The sequence below is a fragment of the Phoenix dactylifera genome, chromosome 16 (genome assembly GCF_051530095.1).
Source record: "Phoenix dactylifera cultivar Ajwa chromosome 16, Ajwa_hap1_PhDact_Kaust_v1.1, whole genome shotgun sequence".
In the NCBI taxonomy this organism is placed as follows: Eukaryota; Viridiplantae; Streptophyta; class Magnoliopsida; order Arecales; family Arecaceae; genus Phoenix; species Phoenix dactylifera.
Genome location: NC_143205.1, coordinates 16727020 through 16744132, shown reverse-complemented (window position 1 = coordinate 16744132; position 17113 = coordinate 16727020). Strand labels below are relative to the sequence as shown.

The following is a 17113-nucleotide window of genomic DNA, read 5'->3' as shown; positions in this document are numbered from 1 at the left end:
ATGGCGAATCATGGAACGTACTAACGATCGTGATTTCTTGTACGATTTGAAAATTTTTGATGAGGAAATTTTGCGACAACTTCGAGCAGAGCCCAGTCAAAGGGACTCGTGCACAGCTGTCGGTGAGTGGGTCAAGGTCAAGTCACATCCAAGATTTAATAATTGAGAGATTATGGACGGTGTGATGCCACGAGTTCACCAGTAGATTTGTTGCCACCACACAACTACGGAAACATGTAGCGTCGTGTTTCCGAATCCTAGTCATTATATTTAGTTAGTGATTTTTTTTAATAATTTTTTATTATTTAATTAGAAATATTAGAATTACAATAAGACCAGAAACCTCATATTGGATAAAAGAAGAATAGATTTCTATAGTACAGAATATGATATATCCCACATCAGGAGTTTAAGAAAAAAATTCCTCTCATGCTGCTTATAAATATTTTTTTAGGACTCCTATCGTGTATAGTCATTCTTAAATTTATTGAGCAGTAAAAATTTTATTTTAAAATTTATTCCTTTCTGATTTTTCTTTCTTTTTTTTTTGGATTTTTAGGATTTATGAGTGCACGTGCGAGAGCTGTATTCTTCGAGATCTCTCTTCTCCTCTTCCATCAACTGTGTCTATTCAGAGCCAACCGATTCTAGAATTCATATCTATCACTGTTAGGATCCACCATCCTAAGTCGTACAAACGTAATGGAGTTTCTAGCTCGTCACTATCAGTTCCATGGACACTCTCCGTTCCTCTATTTTCAATTCACATTCACCACCTTCCGGTGTCATAGTTCTACAATTCTAACCAATGAGGACTTGGACACGTCGGCTAACAAAATTATTCCTTCAAAAGAAAGAGTTGAATGACTCTACATTTCACATCCAAGTGGATTACTGTCCTATTGGTGGGACTCCTACTACCAATAGATTGGACCGATTAGTTCAGTCTCTTGCTCAAAGTGACATATACCACAAAGTTCGCGGAATACAGCACGGGTTGTTGATCATCTAGCCCCACCAATTGCATGACCAGGTATGCAACTAACTGCAGATCTTTCAATATAGATTCGAATCCAAGCAGTGATGCACCATACATCTCATGGTCCCAGACATTAAACCCACCCTAAATTGGATGAACACTTTAGGTACCTAATTCTGTCGACAGAGTTTCCCTACCACCTCGTCCATTAATGGAAGTGGGGGAGGAATGGAGGTTTCGTTTTCTCATCGGACCTCATCCTTCCCCACTCACAATGAGAATAGAGAGGATAAAGAGACATTAAGCTAATCCTCAAGGCACCACTACGCAATAATAGTGAGCTTCCTTTAAAAAAAAAAAAAAACACAGAACTAGTGGGGACTCTTTTTGTGCTTACGTGCATGGTTTATGAAGGGAGCTTTGACCAGTCAAATAGATGCGGTTTTTCTTCCCAATCTCACATTACACTGGGCTTTGGAAAAGTCGCGAACAACTCAAAGAAAGGAATAGTTATCTACCCCCAAAAGCAAACACTTATCCCACGAGGCTCTGTCTTTTGTGGGCCCGCAACCAACTAGTCTTCTCCCCTCCTTTTCTGGCGGTGCGTGTCTCAATCTTTCGAACTTGGGATTTGATATGTAGACATTAGTTACAAAATATATTGTGGAATGCCGGCTTTCATCCGGTGTGATCACCTTCAAGGCACTGTTATTTTGGAAATAACTTAGCCTGAATACTATCCTCTTATTTAGTTTTATTCAAATTTAATATCAAGTAATTTTTAGTCGTCACATAAAACAACAACAACAATAATAATAATAATAATAAAAGTCTTTTGAATTTTTTTATTCTTTTTGACATTTACTCCTTTCTAATTGGATTAGAAGTATTTGGGATGAAGGAATATTTTTTTCACTGTGGAGGAGGAATAGTAGTAATAAATGAATAAGTTTATTCAATTATCCTGATGGAAAGTTTTGCAAGTGTTTTGAATATGACTTATCACAGGACGGAAAAGTTCTTTGTTTTGTGAAACAACTATTTGCATGTCTGATACAACAATAACTTCCTTATATCCCATTTATATTATTTTGACTATAGGAGAGGAGGATAAAGAATCAGAAATAATTTTTAAGTAGAGTTTCTTCTTATCCATTCACATAACTAAAGAATCAGAAATAATTTTCTTTATCTTAATCTGATTTCTTCTTATCCAAACAACTTGGACAGCGAAATTGCTTCTTGGCATCTCTCTAGTATATTTGGATAAGTATTACGCATGAAGGGAAACACGTAAGGACAGATTGGAACTCCAGCTAAGCCACTGATCGTCTACACAGCGGGATTTTCTACCATCCAAATTAACGATATCTTTATGAACATTTTAATACTATTTAGGTCCTTTAGATGAGATCTACATGGGGGAATGTGATAGGTTGGTGGGTACGCATAACGCTAACTTGGGTTGGAAGGAGATGGATGAGAACAAATGAATTGGAGGCGCGGACTGGAGCTTGACAAAAGCCACCTCTAAACTCTTGGCCTTATCAGTAACCCAAGGCCTTTTACAAATTTAGCAGTTAGGTGATGCATGCATGCACTGGAGCTTGACAAAAGCCACCTCTAAACTCTTGGTCTTATCAGTAACCCGAGGCCTTTTGCAAATTTAGCAGTAAGGTGATGCATGCATGCATCACCCACTTTTGGTGTCTAAGTTCAGTTGCTTCCCCTATCCATTCTCCCCTCCCCTTTACTATCATTTTCTTACACTGCCCTGCTGTGACAGGCGGAAAAAAAAAAACGAAACGAGAAAGAACAAAAAGAAAAGAATTAGAGCACACAATATTTATGTGATTATTTATTAATCTACATCTACGACCAAAAATGATGCAAAAGCTTTACTAAAAAAAGAAACCGGAGATTACATAGTAGAAGATTTTCTCTCAAATCCTAGCTCCCATACACCCAATCTCTAGAATACTCAACTCAACTACTCTCTTTTCTTTGGATTACAAGATATATATATATATATATATATATATATATATATATATATATATATATATATATATATATATATATAATAGAGTCAGTCGATTTAGACTCAAATTGATTTTCCTAAGTCGATCTAGATTTGAATTAGTTTTTCTAAGTCAATTTGGACTTGAACTGATGTTATAAGTCGATTTGGACTCAATTACCTGATGAATTATAGCTAACCAACTATAAGAATTACCTACGACAGCTATTTTCGATGATTCAGACTTGCTTAATCTAAACCTAAATTGTGGATATATTGAGAAGTAAAGTCTAATTTCCATTAGCTAGATTTGTGATCTCTACATGTGTGTGGTGTAGCACGCATGAGAAGCCTAACAGATGGATACAATCTCGATCTAGCATTTATCATAACCCAGGACCTCACTCAAAATGGCTAGCCAGAAGTTATTTTTTGGGTTCCTTAGTCCTGTATAAGTATCCAAAATCTTTCTAATGAATAACCAATATGGAACTAAACACACGCCTGTACAAGTCCTTACAAACTCTCCCCGTTTAAGGCCTACGCCCTCGTGAGACTAAGGGTCCAAATTCATTCAAATTTAATCACAAGTATTATGATCGACTTGTGGTCAGCTTTAATGAGCCCGTGCTATAGTGTCCCCTAGTCCACATGGGCTATAGGCCAGATCCGCTTTGATACCATTTGTCACAACTTAGGAACCTCACTCAAAATGGCTAGCTGGAAAGTTTTGGGTTCCTTAGTCCTGTATAAGTACCCAAGATCTTTCAGGTAAATACCGATGTGGGACGAAATACACGCTTGCATGGGTTTTCATAGCATTACTTTCGTTTCTTTTTTTAAGAGAGGAAAAATTGCAACGATGATGGATGCATCATTGAAAGAAAAACTGCTTACTTGATGGCCCACAGGAGGGGACAAGCAGTTGGAAGGATAGTCTTGGAGTTTGCTTTGTAATATAGTAGAGATATGCTTAGGGTGTTTGAATATTATGTGAATAATTTCACACTTGATTGAGCCAACCCATCTTTTGCACACGTGTATCATAACTGTTGCAGACGGTGCATGTTATGATGAGAATGATCATAACAGTGGAAGGTCGATCATAACTGTTCTGATCTTTGAGCCAATCCCAAGCTCACCTCAACAAATACATTGCAGGAAAAACTTACGGCAGAAGATTGCAATTTCTGGAAAATGACTTTGAATGACATCTAAAAAAATGAATTCGGCCTTGAAAAAAATTGCAACATTGTTTTCATTGATCAACAAAATTTCTACTCTTACGCACTAGTTGAATCGAGAGATTTGGAGAGAAAAGAGGAGAGAAAGTGAAAATCCATTATTGAGATAATTAGTCAAGGAAAGATGTGGGAGAAGAGGAGAATAGAAAGAGACTTGGCATGTATTATTTTTGAAATTTCTCTTGCCTTAAAAGTTTTTTTTTTTTTTCGCTGCTTAGATTTTTTGTCTTGAAAGTTGAGCTCTCTTCTGCCTCCTAGACATTCAAACAGGGGAGGAGAGAGTCACTTTCTCTTCTCTCACTTCTCTGCTCCATTACATGGTTGAAGAAAGTGCTAAAATCCATCATGCCTAAATGAGACATTTTCTATTTTTCATCTCTGTCCCTATCCGGTTCACCTCACCTTTTCCTCGCAAGAGTGCAATCATCTTTTCATTTTGGTTTTCCAATCATTTTCTTATAAAACAACCACAATGACTAAGAGACTTTCTTTAGAAGTGTTCGTCTAAATGGGCCTTAGGGCGCGTTTGGTTCGCCACTAAAATCGGAATTAAAATGAATTGAAATGGAAATCGAAAGAACATCATTCCCTGATGTATTCGATCTGTGACCGGAATTGGAATGAAATTTGAGTATTATAAAAGAGTAGAGATTAGAATTTGGAGGATTAGAGCATATTTTCATTCTCCTGGAATCAAAATTAGAATGGAACTTTTCCTAACTCAATAGCTAAAATAGGACTCACGCATTCCTGTTCTCATTCCAAAGTCGAAATTCTCCTAACAAAATATACCCTTAGTTCTAAATTTTGGCACTAAATGACCAACTCACATAAATTGTACTTAAAAAAAAGAATGGGGCTATATAGCTGAAGAAGCTTATCTTTTATCACCACGAGCAGTATTAAAATCCAAGCTTAAGTCTTTTTATTGACGTTCTCCAGCCCTGACTATAATTCTTCGAGTGTCAGCTTAACGACCTTTCTTGATTATTCGACAAAAAATTAAAATAAAATCTCCTATCCAATTCGATCATTCTCGATCCAGCACAAGAAAACCCTTCAAATTCTATTCTTTGACCTTAAAGATTATTTTTTAAAAAAAGACTGCATGAGGGCTCCAACTTGCACGCAGTTGCTGTATTAACCATTGATCATATTATAGTCTAACATTCCCTTTGAAGGGACTATTCCACTTCCACTTACGAAAGCTTCGGTTGAAACCTAGAATGGATTCATGGAAATAGCCTCAGATCTCCACCCTTTACCATCACAGGGGGAAAATATTTTTCAGAAAACGTAGAAAAGCACCTGTAGCTGAAAATCCTTATTCAGTCAAATCTTCAACACCTACTCCATGTTGTTCCAAAAGGGCACCTACTCCACGTGTTTCTATTAATATTTGATACAACCATTGCACACGCTACTCTGACGTAGGTGCAACAAGTAGAGTCAAAAAAAAAAAAAAGACGATGATAACTCTCACATTCAAGATGATTATTTTTTAGCAATTGATAAACCTAAAAAGAAAATATAAGTTGCGCCAAATTCCGCCGTTTTTGCCACACCAAACATCAGGTTCTAATACTGTGTGATCGCAAAGAAACACCACACAATATTTTAACAGGACTAAAGCACTCAATATGTTCCATAAAGCTAATTGAAACAGATAAAAAAGGATTCTGCCGCTAATAAATGAGAACCAATGGTTTAATAGTAAGGAGGCCACAAAGCAGCCTGCTCAAGCCTACCATACAAGAACTCATCATCAAAAAGGTATACGGTTATCCCAATTATTTCAGCATTGAACCAAACAAGCGGTTCCTAAGATTCCTTTGGACAGAATATATATTAACTGAGGTGTCACATCGGTCAATGGTTGGTAGAAAATTGCCCTTCAACTTCACAACCTTTCAATTATTTTTCTGTTGAGAGTGATTATTCGGATAGCTTGTCTAACTTTTCCCTGTAGATGATACCGATGCAGGGGCCAATGCAATCCTGCCAAAGAAGATAATTCAAAAGCGTCTGTGAGTTGCCTGAAGCATTCATCCAGCTCCATATTCATGCAACCTAACTCAAATGACAGCGATGCCAAGTGCCCGTCCAACCATGAGTAGAACCACATCTTTTTGAATTCAAGTTCCGACATGTTTTGACAGCAACCTACTTTGCGATCATAACCCACTGCCCATGCAACCAGACACGAGAAAGGAAGATGGAATCCTGGATCATGCCAAACCACATCAGGAAAACACAAAATAGACCGACTACCACGTTCTTAGCTGCAAGAGCTGATGCCCTGTACTGAAGAATCTAGATGGAAGGAAATAATATGACGTTTTCAAATATATCTTTAATACTAAGGTCACCAAACATCAGATGGTATGAGGCCGTATGCTTGACATGTTTAGCAGCTTTTAATTACGTACAGCTGCCACAGAAAATATCATCCCAACATTGTGTTTGTACCGTCTGATTCCCCCATGCCTCTTTATTTGTGCTCATTGCATCTTTTATCATCTTGATGAAGTAGCTGGGGCTTTAACTCTTTTTCTCGCAAAAACCAATATGGTGGGAAGCAAACCTGGCTAGATAATTAAGGGATGACCACACAATTAACAACTGATCAAGATGTCTGGAGGAATTGGCAGCATATTTTGGTACGCCATCCAGCTATGAGTTCACTATCTTACCCCAGCATCCAGCTCACAAATAAAAATAAAAGGTTCTGAAATATGAAGAACAAGCAATGAAAAACAAAAAAGTTCCTGGATTTCACGAAAAAAATCCAACATCAAGTTTCCTTAGAAGGGGCCTTCTTAGCAGCCTCAGCTGCAGCTTTCTCCGCCTCAATCTCAGCAACAATCGCATCAATTTCAGCTTCATCAAGTTGACGAAGACCCGTCTCTCTTGTCATCACAGCAATTTCTATGTTCTTTCCTCCACTCTCAACAACCTTGAAAAAAAAACAAAAACAAAGAGGTTGTATATTTGTTACCAAACGTCGCTAAAGATGAGAAATATAAAGGCAACATATAACTGACATGGAAAGTTACTTTAAAATATATGCTGCATATAATATTTTACACAATACTCTCAAGGAAGGAGTCAAAATTAGAGAATATAAAAGGTGCAACATGGGCAACGGTCATGTTAGGGAGCCTTAGGAGAATGCCTCGCATGGTTTTAATAAAGATGATATAACTGAAGCAAGATAGATGGTTATTTTAATTAGTAACATGAGGATTTAAAGAACAAAGCGGAAAAACTTATAAGGGAAGACATAGTTGCATGCCTACCAGCGCTCATTTTGATTAGAAAAAATGCATTAAGACATAATGATAATTTTATCATCGCAGCTCAGTACATTTAGTTAGCTTCAATGAGATTTTGATTATAGAAAAGGTGATGCACAAAATTGCACGATCATGGACCTGAAATATTCGATTAAACTATGCAAGCTCTCAATCATGCCATTATCATGTTATCATCTCTGAAATACTAAGTGTGATCACAAAAACAGTAACTGTTATCTGGCCAGGCCAGTCTTTGGCTGGATTCTTTTTTTCTTTCATAACATATATTCATAAAAGATCTCCAAACCATTAACAGCAAATAGTTTAGATCATGTCAGAATGAGTACGTTGTTATGGGTGCAAGCCACGGGCCAAAGACAATAATATGAAGATTCTTAAAGATTGATATGCATTTATCATAACGAGGGAAAATGGCTACTTTGAGGTTATGAGTGATGCAAGGCATATCACTCTGTACTGGCTGCAAATAAATTGATAACTGAATTCATTAGGGGATTTACTGATGCATGTTATACATGAAGACACAATGTTATATATCAGAAGGGAATGTGGAATAAAAAAAAAAGGATTAGGTCTTGGAGGCAACGGGTCAAAATCCAGTTGAAGTTTTCTGTTTTTCCCAAAAAAAAATTGCAAGTAAAACAAGAGACAAATCATAATGATATTTTAGTTCACAATGGAGAGGCACGTGGAAAAAGAAAGAGCGGATGAAACTTTGGAAACGCTTTCTGGTGTTGTGTGATCATATGTGCATGAGACAAGGAAAAAATTTTGCAAAATAATGTTGTATTAGTCCTTGCTAGGCACTGATAAGGGCCCATGCATTCAGAACGACCATCATGAATTTGAATCTTAAGTTGCTGGGAGTTGAAACACAATAAAAATACCAGAGAAATAAGTACATCCAAGGGCCTCGTTGTAACAGTACCAAAGGATAAAATGCAGGACTACGTGGGGTTGGCCTGCAAAGATGCAGGTGGCCCTTAAGAGCAAGAAAGATCAGGACATTTGATGAAAAAAAAATATCTTGCTGTCCTCTTAAGGGGAAGAAAAGGACAAAACACATTTTTCGGTGATTAAAAAGGATAAGGATAAAATTTTCTTTTTGGTTCATGAGAGGAATGAGTCTTAAGTAAATGAATCCAGGGTTGATCAGGTGACCACTGAAGGAAGAATATCAAGTGATTTGAAAAAAAAAATCAAAAAAAAAGAAGAAAATCAGACCTGTGGGAAGAAACTACGCAGGGATATGCATACCATGCAGAAAATAAGAACAGTACGAACAAGAAAGAAAGAAAGAAAGACCAAAAAAGGGAGAGCAATAGGAAATCATCAAGCTGTATTTAGTTATTGGATAGGAAAAGGAGGATGGCTCCGTAATCCTTAGTAGCTCTCCACAGTGCAGCTATTCATGGGTTAGGTCTGAATGCTGTATTTAGTTTGGTTGGAACTTTTTGTTCCTGCAACCACTGCAAGACAGCTTTGATGTTGAATGGTTAAAATGAGGGACTAGATAAGGAACAAGTGTTTAAATAAAGAAAGGGAAAAGGATCGTTCACTTGCCAAAGGTTCATCCGCTTCTTCACGAAGTGTTCCAAACAGCTAGCAACTTTTGCCAACAAATTCAATCTCATCAACAATGCTAGCCTAGAGCAAATGACAAAGTGATTGTTTGCTTCCAAACTTGAAGAAAGTGATGAAGAAAATAACACCCACAAGAACGGTAAAGTACATCATTGCACCATTCTTTCTCCATTACCATTGGCATGCTGGAAAAAAAAGTTGAAGAATGGCTGCATAGTAGTATCACATAATAAAGCCCAATGCAGCAACCAAAACTGTACCAATTTGATTAACTCAGGGAGCTGCACCAATGCTGCATTGAACACTATCAACAAACTCAAGTTGAAGATTAAGCCACATCAGCTCTTCACCAAAGGTACTAGCTAGAATTCCTTACCTTCAGTCATGAAGGAATCCTTCCTTGGATGATAGGATCAAAGGTCAATAATATCACTTTAATAGCTGAAACCTACAATCCATATAGTGTCCAGGCGATTTGGTTTCTGCTAAAGCATGTTGGTAGAAATTTTGATGCAGTTACCAGCAATATATATGCCTTGTCATTTTACTCTCGTTGGATACATCTTTTAAGGCAAATGGTGGAAGAGCATCTTCATTTCCAATGATAGAAACTAGGGACTCCTTACCATGATCAGAGCAATGACGAGAGATGTCAAGAACTCTAGTTATTCTTCCTTAATTTCATAGTTGAACTCCAAATTCACCAAAAGACAATATGACATGACATCCCAGAAAAAAGATCTTTTGGAGCATCATCAAATTCCTCCCCACTTAGAAGATATGTCCAATCAAAACTGACTACAAATAGTAAAGCAGAATATGGCTAGAAGATTGATGCAGCAACAACCTCTACCATAATGAAATTTCATGAAGATGTAGCAGTGATCGGAACCTGTTGGTCCAAACCAACTTGTGTTGGTGGTCAGGTCACAAGGCTGCAATTCCACCACAGTTCACCTTTGGAACAACCAGGCTAACATATTTAACAAAAGATATTTCTCAAACCCTCATCGTTCAATTTTAACAAACAAACCACTGTTTAAATGGAGGATGTTACAATCCTAATACGGTTTCAAACTTGAATAAAACCTAGTTCCAAACATATGTTATTTTTATTTTAAATAAAAAAAACATCCACACAGATGATGCAGATGGCCTAGTAATATCAACAACATGAAATTTTAAGTCGCATCCTGGACATGCGAGTTTGACAATTCTTGAAAACCTGGACCTTGAAGACCACTTGTAGGGCAATATAAAATGTCTTAAAACCCACTAGATCATGATCAGAAGATACATCACCAGGCAAAAAGAGGATCTCATCAATAGCATTGCCTGCGCAAGCCGTAATAACATGACCAATAAAGGGCAGCGTGGTCATGTCATGTAGGAACACGATGTAGAAATGAGACAAAATAGTGGCAATCTTCAAGCTCCCCAAGCATATAACAAAAGCTCACATGGCCATTAATTTCAAGTACCAGAGAGAAGGAACATAGGCCTGAAATGACCAAACTGCCCCTATAGGACAAATTATGGAAGAATTATATATTCTTTATAACAAAAGTCATCCTACATGCACTAAGGCCATAGAGGACTTTCAATATCAAGCTTACTGGTATTTTGGCAGCAAAGTAGATTTTGCATGTCATAATTGATCAAATACTCTTGTAGTTTACATTGGGACAAAAATTACATTTCCCCATTGCGCCTACCAAAAGCTTGACATACAACTTATCAACATAATGGTAACTCCATCTTTTATTGATGTAAACATGATGACAAGTAGCCAACATAGTGCTAACTTCATCTAATCAACTAATTTCATCCTTGATACGTTGTTTATCACTTGATCATGGGACAAACTTTTGGACCATGAAATGAAACATAAAAAGGGAATCTTTGCTTGGTTTGAAGGATTTGTAGACCATCATCAAACATCAAAGTACTTTCTCAAGAAAGCCTTAGTATATCAAAGGATTATAATCAATGATTTGAAAATGAAGTCAGTGATACCTTACAAGTCTCTTGTGAAGCCTTGTGTATCATGACTTCAAAAGACAAAAGGGATGCAGCCTAAAGGGGAGGGAACATACTTTCAAGAATCTGCAGAAGAAATATGATAATTACATCTTTTCAAGGATAACTTGTTATTAAAGTGTCTTAGCTTATATTACATTAATATTGGATATGAAAGTACATAAATATACATAAAAAGATTACAGAATTATATGGATCTTGGTTCCCCAGACATAAAAAATAAAGTCTCACTTTGGATAGAGAAAACCTTGCAAGAGAAAATTTCAAACAAACTGTCGACATCTTTGTTGTCAACTTCTCAGATCAAGTGTACAAATGAGGAGTGTGGAAGTGAATGTAACTTGAGCCAACCCCTTGCAGACATGCAAATTAAGCCTAGCCCATGCAACCTATTTTGGGCAATGTACAGTTAGGCCAAGCTAAGAATTTTAAGCCTAACTAAATTTCAAATTGGGCATAGGCCGATGAAAAGCTAAACTGACATAACCAGTTCAACCAAAACATAAATAAATATATATTAAATATACATAAATACAATAAATATTAAACATTTATTTATTTAATATCATTATACTAGATATCATAATGTTATCTGGCTAATACATAAAATAATATAATCCCTCATAAACCATCCTAATCTTACAAATTAACCTCCCTTTCTGCGTCCTATCCCACCACCACCACCACACCCCATTTAGCCCCATCTTTCTATGGCCCACTTTCACTTGTCTCACTCTCTACCCCCCTCCCCCAACCTATGATTGTGTCATTGCTGCCCCTACCTTCTCCCCTATCTCCATTTTTGCTCCAACCTCAAACCTACATGATTGACTTCTAATGATAGATCAAGTATGTAGGGGCCCCCCTCCCTCTCTCTTATGTTGCAGCTAGTACTCATCACTGCCATCAGTTGTCAACATTAACACTCATACTCCTCATCTACCTCCTCCTTTATTTTAAACTGTCAACACTAACATTCATACTCCTCATCTACTCCGTTTTCTCCCCGTCTCTGTATCTCTCAATGGTGACCATGGAAAGGACCAGCCTATTTTCCAAGTTGATTGGATCACGCCAAGTCGGTCTCCATCCTAAATATTAAAAGCACGCTAGGTTCAGGCCAGAGAATCTAGGCCCAACCAAGTCAATCCAAGCTCAGACCAACCAACAAATCCATTATACTGAGGTAGGCCTAGCCCAAATATATCTCGACCCAATCAATACTCATGTCCATGGTTTGCCGTACCGATCGGTATGGGCCAGTACATACCGGTACCAGATCGAACAGGTACAGTACAGCTATATTTTTTGGTTCCGACAATTTGCAACCCGTACCGGCCGGTATCGGGTCGATACCGTATCGACCTGCTCGTACCGACCTCAAATTTTTTTTGGCTTTTGGCCCGAACCAGCCGAACAGCACAGTACTGATTCGGTTCGGTATGATACCGTACCAGTGCCCACTGGTACGTCGGTATGGTCAGTACAGTGGACCTTGCTCATGTCTAATTGAGACTTCAGGTAGTACAACAACTGCCTGATATAGGAAAGGTGGTGGTGTACCGTACATGCTTTGTGCAATTTCACTTCAGCATAAAGTGGGACAATAGACTATGAGATTGATTTAGCTATTTTAGTTCAAGAAAAGCATGGGGCACATAGTCACCTCTAGAATGTGTCATGCATCGTGTAGTGGAGAGAAAAAAGAAAGTAGTTGGAAGGAGCAAAAACCCTACTTATATTCAAATCTAGTCCAATGCATAGGGTAGAGGGGTGCCTTTTTGTTGTTCAAATTATCAAAGAGACATCATAATTGATATGATGTAATTAGGATACCTAACAACTGAGTTTCTGTACATTCATTAAATAAATAATCATTATCAACCCAAAGTTTTCAAAGGCAATAGCAAGGTTTGCTGTACCGGTACCTACCGGCCCATACCGAACGTATCATACCATTTCAATACCGAATCGAGACTCGGTATGGAGGGTGTATTGGGTCTCGGTATGCCGAATTGATCCTTGTACCAAGCATATACCGATACTATACCAACATGGTACTAGTATGGGATTCGGTATCAAGATTGTGAATCTTGAACACAAAGCACACTAAGACGGCAAGTCTTTGAGAGACTAGACTGCAAACACAAGGCGCAATGCATGGCATGCATTTTGACCAAACATAAAATTCATTAAAACATGATGTCTCCATTTGACAAGATTTTAAGGAACTAAAGCAAAAATTTAGAAGGCAAATATGATGCATGGCATACAACCTTAAAAAAAGGCACGGTAACCTTCAATAAGCTTAAGGCAAAATCCCATCCTCTAATTTGTGGATAAAAGGTGTATTTCTATGTTACGAGCACCTAGTACAGTTTGGGCATAAGGATAGCTCATAGTGAGGTTACTAATTTGCCATAGATAATACATAGTCTTATTATCAAGGACCCAAAGGAACTACTTTGAATAGCAACGTTTTCAATTCACACACACCTCTCATTTTCACAACCATAACAATCAAGCCTTATCCCAACTATTTGGGATCTAAGTTATGGATGATTATATGTCAAGAATTCCTAATTAGGGCCACATATGATGTTTTTTTAAACTTTTTCTATATTCTTTCTCACAACTTCCATTTATCTTAACCTTAGACCTTCCCCTCCTCCAACATCTTCAGCATGAATTAAAGTACCTCGTCTATCTTGAGCCCTGTAAATTTTCATTAGTCATGCCTATCCATCTCACTTTGACTCTCCATCACTTCATATTAATTCACAGAACTCAAATAAGCCCTCCAATGTACTCATTTCTTAAACTATCCAAGAACTCCTAAATGAAGGCCACATATGATGTTATTTTAATTTTTTTCCATATTCTTTCCAGCAGCTTCCATTTATGTTAACCTTAGACCTTCCCCTCCTCCAACATCTTAAGCAAAAGTACCTCTTCAAATTGAAGCCCCATAAATTTTCATTGGTCATGCCCGTCCATCTAACTTAAAAGACTCTAACAAGTCCTCTAATATACTCATTTCGCAGCTCATCTTTTCTAGTTAACAATACCCCCATCTTAAAATTCTTATTGCCACCATGGTCTCAAATCCAAGTGGGGCGTCCCACAAGACACCAGGATGGCGTACCGTCCAAAGTGGCAAGATAGGATTGTCTTGCCATTGTCTCCGAATCCTAATTGGCACGTCTTAAGACATCTTCTATCCCAAATATCGGAACAGGGCAGGACAGCAATGCATTCCGTTCCATGGGCAAACTAAGATAACCCCATCCCACAGCATTTAAAACCTTGAGTACTTTTACACTCAACTTGTTTATCCTAAACCCTATTTTCTATTGATTTTTAAGCCATTATTCTCCAAAGCTTTCTTCCATATATCTAGTTTAGCATTTAATATACTCTAAATCACCTTTTTATTTTCAATGTTCCAAATTATAATTGACAGAATATATACTTAAATGAGGAGAAATAAGGGGCCACAAATTCAAATGTAGGAAAGCATTGATGAACACCACTTGGGTACAAAATATTTAGCATTAAACGGCAACATACAGAAAAGCAATACCAGATCAATAATCCTAGATTTTGGATGCAAATGTCTAAAATGATAGATCTCTCCGTAGGTAGCAAATAGAATTCAGTATAACTTGATGCTTTCTCATTATCGATCAAATAATTCAAAGTCATCGGGTGCCCTTAATCACCTATCAGTAATTCCAGAATATGGCTTCTATTCTTGGAGGGACGCAAGCCTAGAGCAATTAGGAACTTGAAAAGAGGAAGAAGTAGACCAAGAGAAAATCTGTACGTACCTTCCGTCAGGATAACAAAAGGTTTGAATTTATGATCTAATATTACTATGCAGAAATGTTTAAGGAATCCCAAGAGTGAATATTTGACCATTCAAAGCAAAAGAAGATCCAATAAACACAGCAAATGCCAATTCTTTACCTCAAGCAGTGCTCGTATTGCCAGCTTCACTGTCTCCTTCCCAGAAGTCTCCTTGTAATTCTTCTCCAAGAACTCCCTCATGGAGTTGGAGTTCCTCCCGGTGGCATTGGCCTTCCAGGCTGAGAAGGTACCCGAGGGATCCGTCTGGTAGAGCGCGGGCACCCCAGTGTAGGGATCGAAGCCGATGATGAGGGTCGAGAGGCCGAAGGGCCTTACACCGCCGCTCTGGGTGTACTTCTGCTGGAGCCCGGCGATGTAGCGGGTGATGTACTCGACGGTGACCGGGTCTTCCACCGTGAGGCGATGGCTCTGGCACTCGATGCGGGCCCGGTTGATGAGGATCCGGGCGTCGGCCTTGAGCCCCGCGCAGGCCAACGCGATGTGGTTGTCCAGGCTCACGATCTTCCTCACCGTTCTACATGAAGAAGAAGAAAAGTAGATCAAAACCAAAACCCTAACCCTAACTCCAACCCTAAGAGAAGAATGGGGTAAGAGAAGGGGGGAGGGACCTGGAGTCTTGGAGCTTGGGTGTGGCCTTCTTCTCCACGCCGAGAACAATGGTGTCGGTGCCGCGGACGCCGACGGCTGCGTTGCCCTTGCGGACTGCCTCGAGAGCGTATTCCACCTGGAAGAGGTGGCCGTCGGGGGAGAAGACCGTGATGGCGCGGTCATATCGGGCCATGGCGATGGCGATGCGTTCTCTTCTTCTTCTCCTCGCCTAGCGTTTCTTCGGGTACTTTCAAGAGAATTCTTTGATTCGGTTTCTCCTCTGTTGTCTCTGAGCTCCGATTGTGGCGGCGGCTGACGATGGAACGAAAAAGAGGAGGTGATAGTAGAGCAGGCTTGGGGAGGAAGGCAAAAGGGGTTGACCGGCGACGCGCACTGCAAGACCCTGTTACCCATGATACATACCGGAATGCTAAACCCGATATCTCATATCTCCGTAACGGCCGATATCCCATGGAAGCAGACCTCTCAAGCCGTTATTTGGTATTCTAAAAACAGTAACCTAAATTAAAAAAAAAAGGAAAAGGCAAAAAAAAAAAAAGAAGAAACCTAGATCAATTTAGTGGAGCTTCATTTTCTTTTTCTCAAATCTCAACCCTTAAATCAATATCCTTAAGGCTCATCCCTTAATTTTTATCTTAATATGCGTATTAATGTCTATTTATATCATTTCCGCTGCCTGATAGTTATTCTTTCGATGGACTTATAAAAATATTTTTTGAAAATGTATGAAATATTATAAGGATGGTGCAATACCACCCCTTCTTCATTTATTTTAGTTGTTTTGATCTAGTAGGTATGTTTTTATTTCACTGTTTATTCAAATGTAATATCCTTAGCATCATTTTAATTAATCAAAGCTTTTCAAAGTTGAAGTTTTTATTAGAATTACATCTCACTTTTTTCTGGTTTACAACTTTTGCATTCTCAGTGGCCAAAATTTTCTACTTCATTTTCCAACTTCTGTGCAAGCCCATGTGCATTTCATGAAAAATCAAAAAACAAAAGAAAAATTCATCTGATAAACAAAACTAGTTGCCTGTAGATTTAGCACCCTAAGTATGAGCTTACATGATAGTTGGCTTGAGATTGGCGAATCTTCATGCAACTATACCTCATAAATGATGAGGGATGGCACCCAAGCCTTTTATTGAATCATCAAACTACTCGACTGTCAAATTGATGGCCTTCTTAATAACGTAAACATCAATGTCTCCTCTCACATAACCAGGATCATCTATCAGGATAACATTACTGTTAATGGGCCCCTTGGTCCATACTAAGCTGAGACCCAAACAATGCGATAAAGACTATATAGATGGCCCTGTTACAATGTATCATATATAAGGCCCAATGCATCGTATGCAAGGCTCCTTTCTCTCTTCTTTTTTCTTGTTTTTTTTTTTTATTTTTTTTGGTTGAAAATGGATGATTCATATATTTTTAGGACGGA

At 38.2% G+C, this 17113-nt stretch overlaps 1 protein-coding gene across 2 annotated transcripts; it reads right to left on the bottom strand.

Moving 5' to 3' along the window:
• Window positions 1-6812: 6812 nt before the first annotated feature.
• Window positions 6813-16034, bottom strand: LOC103720468 (proteasome subunit alpha type-7). Of its 2 annotated transcripts, none has more exons than XM_008810181.6 (3): window positions 15663-16031; window positions 15154-15568; window positions 6813-7199 (listed from the first exon to the last, which is right to left on the bottom strand). In XM_008810181.6, exons 1-3 carry the CDS (start codon window positions 15833-15835, stop codon window positions 7038-7040), a joined length of 750 nt encoding a protein of 249 aa, XP_008808403.1. In that variant the 5' UTR covers window positions 15836-16031; the 3' UTR covers window positions 6813-7037. The 2 variants fall into 2 exon arrangements, with proteins under 2 accessions (XP_008808403.1, XP_088568642.1); XM_088712516.2 differs by lacking the exon at window positions 6813-7199 and adding an exon at window positions 7239-9207 and having other exon boundaries at window positions 15663-16034.
• Between the last annotated feature and the right edge of the window lie 1079 nt (window positions 16035-17113).

Bases quoted from the DNA above. Each gene is read 5' to 3' on its own strand.
- LOC103720468 (XM_008810181.6), bottom strand. From the start codon at position 15,835: ATGGCCCGATATGACCGCGCCATCACGGTCTTCTCCCCCGACGGCCAC. The intron at 15,569-15,662 runs GTCCCTCCCCCC...TTCTTCATGTAG, and splicing joins CCCAAGCTCCAAGACTCCAG to AACGGTGAGGAAGATCGTGA. The intron at 7,200-15,153 runs GTAAAGAATTGG...TTTTTTTTCAAG, and splicing joins CAATACGAGCACTGCTTGAG to GTTGTTGAGAGTGGAGGAAA.